At 36.9% G+C, this 17,658-nt stretch overlaps 1 protein-coding gene across 1 annotated transcript; it reads right to left on the bottom strand.

Moving 5' to 3' along the window:
- Positions 1 to 464: 464 nt before the first annotated feature.
- On the bottom strand, positions 465 to 10,411 carry MKKS (MKKS centrosomal shuttling protein). The gene is made up of 4 exons (XM_007956423.1): positions 9,427 to 10,411; positions 4,775 to 4,950; positions 3,281 to 3,391; positions 465 to 905 (listed from the first exon to the last, which is right to left on the bottom strand). The coding sequence occupies exons 1-4, from the start codon at positions 10,409 to 10,411 to the stop codon at positions 465 to 467; spliced, it is 1,713 nt and encodes a 570-aa protein (XP_007954614.1).
- Positions 10,412 to 17,658: the final 7,247 nt, after the last annotated feature.

Genomic DNA, 17,658 nt, shown 5'->3' with positions numbered 1-17,658 from the left:
GAAGTTTGAATACATTTTTTGATTGGGCAACATGTATTGGATGCTTTGTGATATATTAGAATATAATTTTATACATTAATAGGTAATTATTTCTAAATAGAAAATATCCAAAGTAAGTATATCCAAGCTAGAGCATGGAGTAAGATTTTTTTTTTTTTTAATTTCTGCATATACTTAGAATGATGTCAAAATAACAATAAAAACATTTAAAACAACATGGTAGTATGCATGAACCCTTAATATAATATCCTTAATAAAAGTATTACATATTTTTATTACTTTATGACATTTTTACTCAGGATTGTATCCTTTTCCTAAATAAATTTATCTATAACTTTATGAATCATCTGTCCAAATATGTAGAACAGGTTTTTGGGAGAGAACAAATACATTTTGTATTTTTCTTAACTGACAGATGACTAGATTTTTTTGTTTTTGTTTTATAAATATGTCCTTCTCTTAAATCAATTTTTATCTTCAATGACATATGCAAGGTCCAAAATCAAATTGGCTGTCTCCACAGCCACCTGTAGGCCACTAAGCTTAGCCGTAAAACAATCCAAAGTCAGGTTGTTGGCTGACGTGGCAGCTTCATGTGGGAGGCAGTTTTGTGGCACAAAAGGATGACGAGTGCTTCTTAAGAAAGACCAGCTGAGTTCTTCCTGGCTGCTGTGTAATCCACACCCACATCTGGATAGCAAATCGGGCCAGTTAACAAGAGGGGGACAATCTGACTGAACTGACCAAAAGTGTCCATACTTCATGTCAGTGAGAATTTCACCTCCATCATGTTCTAAAGAGCCAGCAAGAGATTCCAGAGCACTGCAAAATGCTTCAGCAATTAGTCTAAGTGCTGTTTGAGTACATTCATTACCTTTGAGGATGCTTCCTGGTTCATTAAGAGTCTAAAAAACAACATAGAACCGTTGAAAACACAGAGAGAGCAATTAATATTATAAAATCATTTATTTTATATAAAAAATTCAGAAAATTTTTCTGATATTTGTAAAAATATTTCTGAAAACTTGACTATCTGATCAAAACCTTACTCATAAAGTGACTTCTTACTTTCATTTACTTAGGGGTCTAGAACAACTGGCCAGGCCCTTTAACCCTGTTGGTGATAGTAAAAATGTATGCTATTAGTCACATTATAAGAATAAATGAATCAGAATATATCCCATCACTGGCTTATTTCAATGACTGCCCAGTAGTGTCTCTTAATTTATGGAGAACATGGCATAACGCATGTACTATAGGTTATGTTTATATACACAAGGATTAAGTTCTTGAAGATTAATGCTTCAAATGAAGTACTTATGTATACACCATAAAATGTTTGAGATTTGTTTGAAATGAGAACCTACATATCATTATTAATAAGACAAAAAATATTTCCACATCATTGTTTTAAAGATGAACATTCTTGTCTTTAAGTTAGTAAAAGGGTAATACCACCTTAAACTGTTCTAGGCACTATGCCACAAGATCTCCTTGTTTGGTTTTTTGGTTCTAGCATTCTAAAAAGTTTAGCCTAGAAACGTCATGATAACCAAACCAAACCAAACCTGCTGCTGCTGAGTCTATTGCAACTCCTGGAGACTTACAGGACAGAGAACTGCCCCATAGGGTTTCCAAGGCTGAAATCTTTATAGAAATAGACTGCCCTATCTCCTGTGGAGGAGCTGGGGAGTTTGAACCACTGACCTTTTGGTTAGAAGTGGATAGTTTTAACTACTGTGCTACCAGGGCTCCATAAATTTAATGACAGAAAAAAAAAAATCACCATATTAGTAAACTGAATGATAGTTTTCAAAAATCTATATCCTAACTACTTAAAAACAGTGACCATCTTTTTTTTTTTGTCAGGATGTTTGAACCAGATGAGATTTATCTGTATTGCATAATTTGTCTGTATCTTCAACACTTTATTTTTCTTCAAAATTCTATTCCCTATCTCCCTCCGATGAAAAACTTTCTCTAGCTCATTCAATCCCATTGCAGATTACATTATTGTCCACTCAGCACAATAGATTAGTTTTGTGTTTTTAAATATGAATAGTATAATAAAATGGATGTGAACACACCAACAATCATGAAAATGGTGCAGGATTGGGCAATGTTTCATTGTACTGCAAGTGTGGTCGCCCGGAGTCAAAGCTGACTCAACGTCAACTAACAATAACAATATGCCAGTAACTTTATAGCAGGGAACACTATCTTCACAAAAATTTTAAATAATTTAAATAATTCGGGGAAGCAGAATAGGCCATGTCGTGTAAAAAAAAAAAGAAAACAGTTTACATTCTCTCCAACGCCCGTCACCGCCCGTCACCCAGTGGTTAACTCTGCAAAGTCACTGACAACACTCCTGTGTAATCAAACAATCAACTGCAAATGTTTAGAAAACACCAATACCTTTCAAAATCCATTGTCAAATAAAGTAGATAAGTCTTTATGAAATAATTAGAACCATAATGTACTAAACTTATCAGACAATTGTCAGGAAATGAAGTTTCCTAGATTAATTCAAAATATTCTATTTAATAGAATATATATATATAATATATATACCATAAATGTATACCAATTAAAAACTAAAATTGGAATTGAACACTTGGTATGCTTTCATAAATGAAATTAAATCTTTTCTTGATTATTCAGAAGGTACTGCAATATTCTGTAGAACTCAGCCCTTTCAATGTGAACATCGATTATTATAATACCACAGCATAGTATACCATATACCATATATATATACCATAGTATACCATGTACCATAGCATAGCATAGTTCTCTAGTAAGAGTTTTCATTAAGAGAATGCTAGTTTCAACATGTAGCATATGTAGACAATACTCAAAGAAGGTGACCATTTGCTAAAAGATTAAAATAATAACCACCATTGCAATAATAATATTACCTATATTGGCAGGTATTATTTTTCTCAAGTGTTTCCAAATACAGTATATGACTTAGACTGGTAGCGTAGTGCCTAAGGCACTTGACTGCTAACCAGAAGGCTGGTGGTTCAAAGCCACCTCGGAAGGAAGGTCGGGCAATCTACTTCCATAGTGATACCACCTAGGAAACCCAAGAAGGGGTTGCCATGAGTCGGGTCCGACTCGATGGCACATAACAACAACAACAACAACAACAACAACAACAAAACCGAGAGACTAAGTGTTAAGGTTTCAGGGTATTACAATTTGGCTTTGTATCTCATAAAATGAAAGTTGCTGAGAAGGCAGATAATCTGTAAAGAAGGACTATCCATCCTACCTTGTGTCTGATATATGCAGCCAAATGAGTTTCAGTACAGCCACCTCCCAAAAAAACAAATGGTTCTTTAATTGTTAACTGTAAGACATGCAGTGCTGTTTGACATGTGAGCTAAAAAATAAACAAACCGTAAGAATCAGACATTCCCATCAGATATATGAAGAAATGTAATCATGCTTTCAAAGCAACATAGAGGACTCTGAACCTGATTTTAATTGTAAAAGAAAAAAAAACCAAGTTCTGCCAAAGTTCTAATAAGATGAACACATTTTGTAATAATAAAGAATGGAGATTAAAGGTACTTTAGTCAGATGTTTGCTTTTATGGAGCCTGATTATCATTTTCTTTCATATACAAATTGAGATTCACAAATGGATGGCCTCAAAATATCTGGGTCAGCAGTGTTTGCTAGTATGTCTATTTGAAAAATGACTTCAGGGTAAATAAATTAGTTGTATAAATACTATAGAATTTGTTTCACATTGAGTTGGAAATGATACAGCTACATCCTAGCACAATAAATAGAAAACACAGAGACCTTTAATATTCACCAATGATATATCCTTGATCATATAAGAATCTTCATTTGTGACTAGTCCCATAGGGTATAACTTACCTATTACATTGCATGTATTATCACTGGAAGAGTATAAGAAACTCTAAGATGATAGGCACTGACTGAGGAACTACTTTTCTAAATGAATTATTCAAACACATTACTATCAAATAGTACACAATTCAAACTGTTTCCTTAGGAAAAGTCCCTACAAGCCAGTGACCTTTAGATTGCTTGTAAAGAGAGTAAATGGTAGCATGTACCCAGTCTACTATAATGCCATAGGCAATTACATTAGCTTACTTGTGATTTTGCTTCCCCATTGTTTTTGCTTTGTAAGCCACAGAGTGAAGTTACGGGGGAAAGAGGTAGGAGCATAGCTCAATGATGGCTAATAAATAAATGAATAAAGTAAATATACACACACACACACATATATATACATACTCAAAAAACGCACTGCTGTCGAGTTGGATCTGACTCATAGTGACCCCTCCTTGGGTTTGAGGTGGTATCACTATGGAAGTAGATTGCCCAACCTTCCTTCCCAGGAATGGCTGGTGGGTTTGAATCACCAGCCTTTTGGTTAGCAATTAAATGCCTTAGGCACCACACCACCAGAGCACCACATTGCTAGAATGTTGTTGTTGTTGTTGTTATGTGCCATTGAGTCGGACCAACTCATAGCAATCCCTCTGGGGGTTTCCCAGGCAGTATCACTATGGAAGTAGATTGCCCAACCTTCCTTCTGAGGAGTGGCTGGTGGGTTTGAACTGCCAGCCTTCTGGTCAGCAGTCAAATGCTTTAGGCACTACACCACCAGAGCTCCCATATACGTGTGTGTGTGTGTGTATGTATGTACATATATGTCAGACTGCTTGTCTGAGTATGTAATCACTGTCTCAGAGCCAAGGTGTGGAATTCGATTGATTACCTACCTTCAGCTCATCCCAGGTAGTGTCACTTCTGTTGCAGAGAAGCAAGCTGGAGACAGTCACTTCATGAGGAATAAGATGAAAAAAACGTTTGGAGCCAAATTTTGCAGTGCACAAATCTTTCACACTTCCATAACTACTAGGAGAGATTGAACTCAGGGAACCAATAGGCTGTGTTCCTATTTTTTAAGTTTAGAAAACACAAAATATATAAGGAAAGGTGAAACAACAAAATCCTTTAAATTTCTAATTATTACTAGCCAACAAAAAAAATTTCAACAAGCATCTCATTTAAAATGTGAAATGTAGGGTAAAGAAATAACACGACAAATCTCTTAAAATTTATGAAATAAGTAGTATTCTGCTACTAAATGATCATCAAATAAAGCAGACATCCTTAACTTTAGATTTACACACTCTGAAAATCTGTTGGAAGTGATGTTGTACTCTCCCCCAGAAAAATACATGCAAAACTTTGAAATTTTGCAGAGCCTAGCCTTCTGGAAGACTATTCAGGGGATCAGAGGCCACAAAAGAACTCTGCTTATCTGGGTGATATGAGGAGACAGGGTATCCTTTCATTTCATAAAGCAAACAAATTAAGCTACCCAAGTAAGTGTGTAGTTGAATTCCTATTGTTAGTGAACAGGTAAGAAGTTATTTTATTTTATTTTTTGCCTAGCAATTATTTGTATGCGAGTAGTTACATAAATAATGGTATGTGAAATACCTCTTTCCCTCTGTTATTCTTTGACATATTACTTTGCCCTACCTCCTGCATCACGCACAGGTGAAACAGTAACATTTTACAAATCACAAATTAATGTCATATGAATAAATGGGAAGTTAACAAAAAAAAAATAAACCAAACTCACTGCCATGGAGTCAATTCCAACTCATAGTGATCCCCATTGGGTTTCCAAAATGGTAAATCTTTATGGAAGTAGATTGCCCAGTTTTCCTTCTATGGAGTGGCTGGTGGGTTTGGACTGCCAACTTTCCGGTAAGCAAATGCCTCAGGCACTATGCCACCAGAGCCCCTTAAGTGGGAAGTTAGGATGACTTATTTTCAAAATCTCTTAATGTAGAGGAAATTACGTAAAATAAATAAAAATCTATACATTCCAATAAAAGAAATAGCATATTTCAAATAGCAAGTTTAAAGTATAAAGATTAAAACTAACTCTGAGCATTTCACTCCTTTGGGCCAGTTTCCTCATTTTTAAACTAAGAAGGTTTAATAATGATGTCTAAAATCACTTCCAGCTCTTAAAAAAAAAAAAAAAAAAAAGTAAAGATTAAAACTAACTCTGAGCATTTCACTCCTTTGGGCCAGTTTCCTCATTTTTAAACTAAGAAGGTTTAATAATGATGTCTAAAATCACTTCCAGCTCTTAAAAAAAAAAAAAAAAAAAGTAAGAATCCAGAAAATAAACACTGGGCATTTTTTGTTCTATATGTATCCTTTCTTTTTTACTTTTGAGGACTCCAAGAGTGATCCAAAAGTCAAGGGGGAAAGAACCCAAAAAACCCTAAAAGTCATAGTCAGTTTCATGATGGACACAACAGAGGATGTGTGGAGTGAGAACTCAGCTTTATCACTTATCAGCCACCAGACATTGAGCAATCACTCATATCATTAACTCTTCTAGGTGGGCTTTCCCCTATGAATACAAAATGCGGATGATAATGCCTACATCAAAAATAATAAACCATCATGTTAAAAATGCTCTGTAAACCACAATGTGCTTCAGAAATGCTGGTAATCCACACAGTAACACCCACTATTTAACCTAGATCAACTTGATTCCAGAAAAAAGACCTTTCTTTGAAGAAATGAGGAAGGAAAAAAAAAGTAATGTTTATCTAAGTATATGAAAGAAGAATGATTAGGTCAAAAATATACTTCACCTATTCAAGTTTACTTAAATCACATGCATGAAGATTTTTTTCCCCTTTTTCCCTCTTATACCAAAGGATCTCAGCAACCAAGATCCAGGACTGATGCTACAGCTATTAATGCCATGTTCTAGCTCCACATAGTTTAAAAAATTGAGGGCTGGCCAGGAAACCCACTCCCTATATGTTGTTTCTATGAGAAGATGTATATTTTTAATACTGACGTAATAAACTGGAGTACAGTATTCACAAAATGGAGATTGCCTGTAAAAAGCTAGTAAATATTTAAGAATAAGGGTCTGATATTCAATATCAGAATGAGATCCAATAAATTATTTCTACTTCTGAATGCTTCCCACTTTAAGGGTCATTTGACAATTGTATAGAGGTAGGGCAATAACCCAGAGGTAACATGTATTCAACACTTGGCACAAATACTGTTTTTTGATTATTTATAAGAATGAAAATAGTGAAGCTCAACACTGATCTATTATTTGTGTCATGACTTAAAAACTATAATCAATGCAGAACTAAATGATCATCTCTGTGATAAATTCTAAGTGCAGTTAAAGATACCTAAAAGTGACTCAAACGAGGGACTTTTCAGGTCATCATTTTTCCTCTGGTTCAGAGGTATCAGTCTAGTATTTGATTTTATGTTTTGTGAAATATAGTGAATTTCCTGCCCAATATAGTCTGTTATATAAACATATTAGTCAACAAACATTCTGTATTATCTACTATTGGTCAGTCTTGTTCTAAGTACTGAAAAAAAGGTGGTCCTTGCTTTCAAGGACCTCAGCTTATGTTAAGGTATTTATAAAACATAACCCTTCTTCCCAAATCTAATAAGGAACCACTATTTATGCAGTAAGGAGCTCTGCTGGTGTAGTGGTTAAGGCATTTGGCTGTTACACAAAAGGCCGGTGGTTTGAACCCAATGACTCCAGGGAAGATGGTTGGGGCAATCTGCTTCTATAAATATTTAACAGCCTTGGAAACCCATGGGGGTCACTATGAGTCAAAACTGACTTGATGCCATTGATTTTTGTTGTTATTTATGCAGTTGTAGCTGTTAGAAGTTCTGATGGCGTTGTGCCTAAGGCATATGACTGTTAACCAGAAGGCTGGTGGTTCAAATCCACCAGCCAACCTCGGAAGGAAGGTTGGGCAATCTACTTCCATAGTGATACCGCCACGGAAACCCGAGGGGTCGCTGAGTCGGATCTGACTCAATGCCAGTGAGTGAGTTGTTTGTTGGATTTATGGTGAAGGTGAAGGAAAAATTACACATAGAATTATGTGTAAAACTACTTTCTAATATAGCATGTAATAGAGTTTTGTAAAATTCCAATGAAAGCATTTTGTGTAAAGAAGGAAAAATCTTATGATTTTTAGGATGTTAGACTTCTCTATTAATCTGTAAAACAGTTGGTTAATAGTTTTTAACAAAGGTGAGCCCTTTTGCATGTACAGTACTACACTATCAGTGGTGGACAGATGGGTGGACAGGCTAAATAATCAAGTGTGTCTAGGCAGAGGAAAGTGTGCCCATGACCATGTATAGGGTCGCAGATGATGTTTGTACATGTGTATTTGTACGCACTGGAAGAATATCCAAATATATAAAAGACCTAACAAGGGGTGATGTTATAACTTCTTGGCCACAGCTAACCACCTTGAGGGAGCAAGCAGTTGGATCTGTGGGCTTGGGACCATGCTCACTGGGGACACCAAGCTCAATTGGCATAACACACTACACAAAGACACTGTTCTACATCCTACTTTGGTGAGTAGTGACTGGGGTCTTAAAAGCTTGCAAGTGGACATCTAGACGCAACCATGGGTCACTCCTTGTCCAGAGCAAAGAATGAAAAAAAAAACCAAAGATGCATGGAAACAATTAGTCCCAGGGACTAGTAGACCATGTGATCCTCAGCCTGTATGACCATAAGACCAGAAGAACCAGATGGTACCTGGCTACTACTGTCAACCACTTGGAAAGGGATCAGTGCAGAAGATCCTGGAACGAGTGGGAGAATAATGAACCAACTTCAAAATCATGGGTGAAAAAAAAAAAAAAAAAGACCAGATTTACTGGTTTGATAGAGCTTGGTGAAAGCCCTGAGACTATGGCCCCTAGTTACCCTTCAGATCTGGAACTTAACTCACTCCTGTGGCTTCCAGCCAAAAAATGGGCAGGCATATAGAGTGAACATTTGCATCAGGTAGACACAATCCTTGCAGTGATCAATCATGGGAGAAAAGAAAAGCAGTGTTAGTCTCCCTAACAGGGAGATAGCTCAAGGAGCAGGAATGCATAGGAAAGAAGGACACAAGGAAGAAGTAACTACAGGGAAGAAGTGGGAAGACAGCTGTTACACTGTGGGGAATTGCAGTCAATGTCATGAAACAAAATGTGCATGAACTGCTGTATGGAAAATAAATTTGCTCTGTAAACTCTCAACCAAATCACAATAAAAATGTTTAAAAAACAGTTTTAGATTATGACTGTAGTATGTTTTGGGGCTGGAAAATATGTAGAAAATGGCCATAATAACACAGTAATTTTTTAATAAGTCAATGATGATACAGAAACAACATTTGCTGCCAGAAATGGTACTTGCACATGCTATGAGGTTGGCGGCTTCTAGTATTTTCAAGATATCGATACAGCGACACAAACCAAAAATAGCTCTGCCAAAAGAGCATGACTTATCAACTGTAAGGGGCAAAAGCCAAGAGTTGCTTTTTACCTGTCATTTTACTCAGTGGTTCCATCAGAGCTACTCCAACTCTATCTATGGCAATAACACGATGTGTACTAAGAAACTGTTTCAAAGATGGGTGTATAACCTTTTGGCACATGACAATATCTATCTGGTCCCTCACCAGCTGCCATCCGAGATTAAGCAACTGGTCCAGGACTGCACTTTCAAGATCCACGCCATAACTGACCACCAAAGTTCCTTCTCCAGTGTCAGAAAAGTCTCCAGATAAAGACACACAAAAGAGTGCCACCTTGAGGGCACTTGATTTTTTCATAGGTAACATCCTCATCAATTGAACTTCTGACATTTCAATGAGCATTCCAGGTAATACAGTAGAATCCATAACCCTCTGATCTTTTAAGGGCACAATTATAGTCTTTCCTAAAATGACGTAGTCTTTGGCTTTTTCTGGAATTGTAAGCAAAAAGGCTCTCAGAACCAAAGCACTGATATGATCTACTTCTTTTCTGGTAAGCATACAGGCAGGTTTACTGGTTAATATGCTGCGTACCAAACAAAGGAGTATCTGAGTACTACTAAAGTCAACTGGGATCCGACAACCACAGACTTCAGATTTGAGATAATTGGTGCAGAGGCTCAAAAGCAGCTTATTTAATTCAATGACAGTGGTGGGTGTCAAGTCTATTTCCTGAACATTTTCAATGAGATTGCAGCAAAGAATGGCCATGAATAAACCACAGTCACTGACGCACGACACATGATTCTGCATGGAGGCTGTCAGGATCTTTAATATGGGATGGGTGACTAAAAGGCTACGAAGCAGGGCTGATGACTGTGAGGTTGTGCAGACATGCCCTCCAACACTGTTGTGCAGCTGTTTCAGCCGACCGGAAGGGCCATAGCACGATGTGACGATTCTTTTTAGGACAGAAAGCATGGACCTGACTCTGCCACTTGTTAATGGTTCATTTTCACATACTGATGGCTTTTTAGCTTCTAAACGAGCCATTTTACTTCAAGTGGTAACTTGTGAAGATAGCTTTTGCTCTGTTAATCGTACGTATCTATTTATTGCCCTGTCATAATAGGAAAGAAAAACTGCTCTTCAAGAACCAAAGTCTGAATATACAGCATTGTTGTTATAAAATTAAATAGTTCCACATTTATAAAGCGAGTCAGCATGGACAGATTAGTAATTCTATGTATTTATTTCACTTCATTCTTCCACACTCTTTTGTTTACTTCCAGACTGAGATTTTACGGACTGTTTTGCAACCCTCTGTATAAAATATGTCCCGAGGTGGACACCTATGAAAGACACCCCAGCTACAAGAAGCCAGTTCTTTCTAATCCAACTGATGTTTTTCATCTCTTCTTTCAATATCAAGGACAGGTTTAAAGCTGCGTCTTTCTGTAACAAATAAAAGAAAACAGTTTAGAGAAATAATTCCAACATATTTTTAGGTTGCAATTCAATTAATTTATTTTAATGTTCTGCTTTTCCTTTTGAAAATAAGGAACAACTGATTGGCACAAGAAATCTACTCACCTCCAGAAATAGAGAAATACAAATCAACTCAGATTTCACATTCGTTTATTCTTAAATGAATCCCTACAAGAAAAATTGCTTATATTTCAAAAATTTTGGTATGTTCAACAGTTAAAAAGCTTAAAATATAGCTATTAAAATATGACATACTTCTAGAAGAGATATGCTACATTTCATCTCCACATTGTAATACTCATAGAATTTGGTTTCTCAGTTTAAAAAAGTCCCAAATATTTTTATTCTCTTACAAGATTTAACGTTAGGTTTTTATCTGTAACCTTGATTATTTTGGAAACCATAGCCCTAAAGAAAAGTGCATTTATAACAAATCTCACTTGTACACAATTAGGAAGATAGGATAGCTGTTAGTATTCTTAATTTATCAGCTCACTATTGTAGTCTTTTATCTATTTGTATAAATTTGTACAATACGGTCTACAAAAAAAATACACCTTAAATATCTGGCTATAGTCAGAGTTAATTTTCTGTAGTTTTACTTTATCAATAAATGATTTTCAGTTTTGAAGTGCTAATGAGCTAATCTTGCTCTAAACTTTGGGTAATAACAATACAAAAATCAAGGAATATTTTGGATGACTAAAGAGAACAACAGGGTCTGATCCGACCTTCAATCACAAAGAGACTAAGTAACATAAAACATAGCATATATCAAATTGACAAGCAGAAACACAGCATTATACCAAAACCAAACCCACTGCCATCGAGTCAATTCCGACTCAAAGTGACCCTATAGGACACAGTAGAGCTGTCCCATAGGGTTTCCAAGGCTGTAAAAATCTTTACTGAAGCAGACTGACTCATCTTTCTCTTGTGGTGCAGCTGGTGGGTTAGAACTGCTGATCTTTTGGTTAGCAACCAATCACTTTAGTGACAGCACTCCCAGAGCTCCTTTGTAGCATTAGTTTCCTTAAAAAGGTAGTAAATACATCATCTAATTATTCTTAGCCTAAAGTACTACCTAAAGTAAGACTAAGGGGGTCGAGTATAGTAGCACAGACCAAAACATGATCTGAAGATGTGCAAAGAAGTGAGGAGAAAGAGGAAATGTTATGTGAAGTATTATTTTAGCTATTGTTCCCAATACAGTTAAAGGGCAGTAACCATGGTAACCGTGCCCAAATAAAGTGAATGGAATGCAGTTTTCTCCTTGCAATGATAAAGCTACAATTTTTCATAATGAAATATGGAAAAAAACTTTGTTCATCTCATGTCAGGAACAGCCAAGGTACTTAAACACTGTTTCAATTGCTATCAGTGAAATATATTTCAATGAAATCTTAGAGAAAGAACTTCTATAAGGTAATTCACAACTTTTAAGATACACACAGACCAAAAATCAAAATGGAGATTGAGAAAATGATTTTCCCAGTTAAAATAATTCTCATTAATAATGATATTCAACTTTCCCAAGATAGTATGCCACATTGCCACCTCTACCATCTATCAGTCTTGTGGTAGTGAACCCAGGGACCACATCTTTTGGCCTAGCACCTCCATTAAACGAGAAAGGAGGAAATCACTGAATGTATTGGTGACTCCCAAATCATATTTAAGATGTCAAAACTTGCTGACTTGTGGTCTTGAGTCTAAACCAGGACAAAATAAAGTGCAATTAAAAGAAAAACAAAAAATTACTGGCGCTTACCTACAGAATGTGTTTGGAAGTGCCAATTACCTCTGTTTTAAGACTCTTTTTAAACAACGTGACCCTCAATTCTAAAAGTTACCATGAGATGAATGGTCCTGACCACTCCTAGATTCACAGGCCTGGCAGATAGGCTTTCTATGTTGTTGTTGTTGTTATGTGCCGTCGAGTTGGCCCCGACTCATAGTGACCCCTCTCCTTGGGTTGCCGAGGCAGTCACTACGGAAGTAGATTGCCCAACCTTCCTTCCGAGGAGTGGCTGGTGGGTTTGAACCACCAGCCTTTTGGTTGGCAGATAGGCTTTCTATGTTGTTGTTGTTGTTATGTGCCGTCGAGTCGGCCCCGACTCATAGTGACCCCTCTCCTTGGGTTGCCGAGGCAGTCACTACGGAAGTAGATTGCCCAACCTTCCTTCCGAGGAGTGGCTGGTGGGTTTGAACCACCAGCCTTTTGGTTAGCAGTCAAGTGCCCTAGGCACTATGCTACCAGAGTTCCTACGCTTTCTATAGTGACAGATAATTTAATTAAAATAACAGTAAAACTTACTATATGGCTAGACTCTAAATTAAATTACACTATGAAACAGGATTTAAAGAAATATAAGCTCATGGAATTTTCTTCAAAAAGAGATGTTTTCTTTTTTTTTTTTGGTGTGGAGAAAAGTCTGACTTTAGATTTGATGCAAGAAATATACAAGATGAGCCAGGGACCTCTCCTGTACAAAACAAGGATTACTAAAAAATTACTTGGGTCACATCAGAATGAAAGAAGAGGAAGAAAAAAAAACAAAACAAAATCAAAACCAGACACAGGAGTCATCTTGATACAGATTCAATATGGGATAACCTGAGCATTAAAAAGAATGATTACTGTAATAGACTGAAACACTTCAAATACATGCAAACCCCTGGGTTCATGAAGGAGCTCTGGTGGCGTAATGCCTAAGGCATTTGACTGCTAACCATTAGGTTGGCAGTTCAAACACACCAGCTGCTCCACAGAAGGAAGATGAGGTGATCTACGTCTGTAAAGATTTACTGCCTCAGAAACCCAATAGGGGTCGCTATGAGTTGGAACTGACTCGATGGCAGTGAGTTTTGAGTTCATGGCACCAAAAACAAAACCCTCACTGTTGCTAAGAGCGCTAGCTCCTTATTGTGAAAACCGATAAAGGGAAATAAAGGATTTATCCTGCCTTTCCTATATAATTGCATTTTAAATGGACTAGATAGTGAGGGAAAGCTTTTCCACGTAATAAATGGAAAGAGAATGATAAGATTTGAACACATCATTTTGCAACTCTAAATGAAACAATGTGTTAGGCCCTCAAAGCAGTAAACTACAGTCCATGGACCACATCTAGCCTACTACCTATTGTAAATAAAGTTTTACTGCAACACAGTCATACTTATTTGTTTACATATTGTGTATGTTTTCATGCTACAATGGCAGAAGTGAGTAGCTGAAGCAGAGACTATACAGTCTACACAGAACAAAATATTTACTATATGGCCCTTTACAAAAAAATTTGCCAGTACTTTGATTAGAGCAAGGTTCATCAATACAAACCAAAAAACCAAACCCACTGTCATTGAGTTGATTCTGACTTACAGCGACCCTATAGGACAGAGTAGAGTTGCCTCACAGGGTTTCCAAGGTTGTAAATCTTTACGGAAGCAGACTGCCTCATCTTTCTCCCATGGAGCAGTGGGTGAGTTTGAACTGCCAACTTTGTGATTAGCAGCCCAATGCTTTAACCACAGCACCACCAGAGCTCCTTACAATCATCAGTAGATATGAGTAATTTATTAAGTAGAAGTTCAGTGTGGAACTTCATACTACAGGCATCAGATTGATAATCTACTTGTTAATATCAGCAACACTGAAAGTAGACTACTACTTGTTATAGGAGAAACAAAGTGATTCACTAGGAAGTACACGTAGCACCATCCATGAAGTATTCGTTTTAGAAACACAAACTTGTCTGAAGCAAGCCTCTGTTCCAAATATCAGATTACAGAAAATGACAAATTAGGACACAATCAGCCAAATTCAGAATGTGGAAAATTAAAAATAGCCGATGGAGAAGGGAAATGTAATAGGTAAAAACATACATCTACCAAATGCAATGTATGAAACTTGTTTGTAGCCTGACTCCAACAAACACCTCTAAGAAGTAAGAAATTCAGAAATATCAACATGGCTTTGGATATTGGATGGCATTAACGGGTTACTGTTAGTTTTTCAGTTGTGGTTATGTGTGTGTGTTTATCCTTGCTTAAAGACACATGCCAAAGGAATATATACTCTAGCCTGGGAAATGCTTTAAAATATTCCAGCAAAAAAATAATAAACAAAGGATGGATAAAAGGCAACTGACAAAATGTTGTTAAGTCTTAGCTGGGTGATGAATACTCGAGAATTCTATTAGCTTCTCTGATTTTGAGTATGTTTGAAATTTTCCTTAATAAAAGTCACAATAAAAAATAGTAAGGGGCAAATACAACACATTCTTTAATTGCCCTTCAATTGTTAAGAATCAGTGTTTTACTGACTCCAAATCCGGCTTTTACTTCTGCTTACCAAGTCTGTTCAGGAGCTCTGGTAGCATAGTACCTAAGGCACTTGACTGCTAACCAGAAGGCTGGTGGTTCAAACCCACCAGCCACTCCTCGGAAGGAAGGCTGGGCAATCCTACTTCTGTAGTGATACTGCCTTGGAAACCCAAGGAGGGGTCACCATGAGTCAGGGCCGACTCCACTGCACATAATAACAACAACAACAAAGCCTGTTTATAAAGTGTTTGCTTCGACTTGCTTGACTGGCAGTGTTGGTCTTTAAATCTTAACTATTTCAGTGTTGACATCTAAAACCTCTTAAAATGTATTTATCCAACATTTCAGAGGAGCTAATTTCTTTTTTCAGTTTTACTTTCCCTCTGAGTATTCCTTGATTAATAATATTCCTTGTATTTTTTTTTATAATAAGTGTGGCTATAAACCAAATAAAACCCAAACCCACTGCCATCGAGTCAATTCTGACTCACAGAGACCCCCACTGGGTTTCTGAGGCAGAAAATTTTTATGGAAGTAGATTGCCCAGTCTTGTTTCCATGGAGTGGCTAGTGGGTTTGAACCACCAACTTTCTGGTTAGCAGTCAGATGCCTTAGTCACTGTGCTACCAGAGCTCCTTAAATGTGGCTATACTAGGCCCAAATTCTTATAAGTTATGGAAAAACACAATTTCATAAATACATTATATATACAGGATATCCCCAATTTACGATCCGGCTCTATTTCAGAGTAAGTAGGTTCTGACGTAAGTCGAATACTTCTTTTTTATTTTCATTTTTTAAAGTTTTTATTTTTATTGCCTTTATTATCAGTACCTTTATAAATCTGAAAGAGCTCTGGTAGCACAGTGCCAAAGGCATCTGACTGCTAACCAGAAGGTCGCTGGTTCAAATTCACCAGCCACTCTGTGGAAGCAAGCCTAGGCAAGACTTCTCTAAAGATTTACCACCTTGGAAACCCAATGGGGGTCACTATGAGTTGGAAATGACTAGACAGAAGTGGGTTTGGTTTTTTTTTTGGTTTTATAAATCTGATCTAACATCTGAGTGAACATCTGATAATGACATCAGCAAATTATACACTGTAACATTGTATGTACTATATATTAGTAACAATAAAATATACCCCCCCCCAAAAAAAAACCAGACAAGGTTCACAATAACTTGAATATGTGGTAAGCAGGGGGCTACTTGTAGTCTAAAATGATCTCATTAGTCTAGAAGAGCTTATATATAAAAATCAAGCATCTGACAAACTTTTTAACTCCCTCCCTGCTCATGTCCACTACAACTCTCCTTAAAAATACATATTTTATACACAATGTCTAAGATTATTCTTTCAAGTTGTTAAACTTCTGATATTTTACTACTTGGATTTTTCTATTAATGATCTAGTATTTTAAGCCTTGCCTCCTCTTTTTCTTAAGAACATTTAAGGAGAAAATAAAATCTTGAATTAAAATAAATAAAATATTCATTTAAAATAATACTGTACAAGAAAACCATTTTTTAAAAATATTGTAGTCAGTAATTTTATCACAAGCCAAAAGCATAGAATTCACAAAACAGAACAATCTTACTGAGATCCTTGTTCTAAAAGTGAAACTGAGTAAAGTCAAAACTATTTCCCCACCCCAGTTAAAACAGATAATTAAAACAGATAGGACCCCAGATGGGTATAGATAAGAAAACTTAATTACCCTCAACTATTTCCCCACCCTGGTTAGGACAGATGAGTAAACACATGGGACCCTGGCTGGAGACAGATGAGTAAACACAACCGACTCAGTTCCTTCAGAACTGCATGGAACAAAAAATATTCTTTCCTGCTATTTCCTTAGGCACAGGTGATAAATGGGTTAATGTGTCTTAGAAAACAAATTGAAAATTGACTCTGGCCCTCGGACATGCACAGTGGGACAGAGAGGAACAAAGTTACTGGGAACTAACACTCTCCCCTCTCTGCCTAAGCCCTGATCAATTGATGACAGGAAGTCACTGTGACTCATCCGGTGTGGTGGTGGTGGTGTTGTTGTTATGTGGCCCCGACTCATAGCAATCCCTTCCTTGGGTTTCCGAAGCAGTATCACTACGGAAGTAGATTGCCCCATCGTCCTTCCAAGGAGTGGCTGGTGGGTTTGAACCGCCAGGCTACTGGTTAGCAGTCAAGTGCCTTAGGCACTACGCTACCAGAGCTCCTATCCAGTGTGTAGGCGCACTCAATTAAAAACCTACTGTCCCTTTAAATGGAGGTAAAGGAAATTTTAGCCAATCGTCAACCATCTCATGCCCAAATTCCTGAATTTTTTTTTTTTTTTTTAATTAGGATTTGGGTGAAGATTTACAGAGTAAATTCACTTTTCATACAGCAGTTCACTTATACTTTGTCTCATGTCATTGACCAAAATTTACAATGCAGCAGCTCCCCTCCCACTTCCTCCCCATAGTTACCTCCTCCCAGTGTCCAT

Source organism: Orycteropus afer, unplaced genomic scaffold, assembly GCF_000298275.1.
Source record: "Orycteropus afer afer isolate SDZICR_OR568_19922 unplaced genomic scaffold, OryAfe1.0 scaffold00620, whole genome shotgun sequence".
Taxonomy (NCBI): Eukaryota; Metazoa; Chordata; class Mammalia; order Tubulidentata; family Orycteropodidae; genus Orycteropus; species Orycteropus afer.
This window is presented reverse-complemented; position numbering and strand designations above follow the sequence as displayed.

Coding starts and splice junctions, on each gene's coding strand:
- MKKS (XM_007956423.1), bottom strand. CDS start 10,411: ATGGCTCGTTTAGAAGCTAAAAAGCCATCAGTATGTGAAAATGAACCA. Junction 3,392..4,774: donor CTACCTGGGATGAGCTGAAG/GTAGGTAATCAA, acceptor TTTATTTTTTAG/CTCACATGTCAAACAGCACT. Junction 906..3,280: donor CTGCATATATCAGACACAAG/GTAGGATGGATA, acceptor GTTGTTTTTTAG/ACTCTTAATGAACCAGGAAG.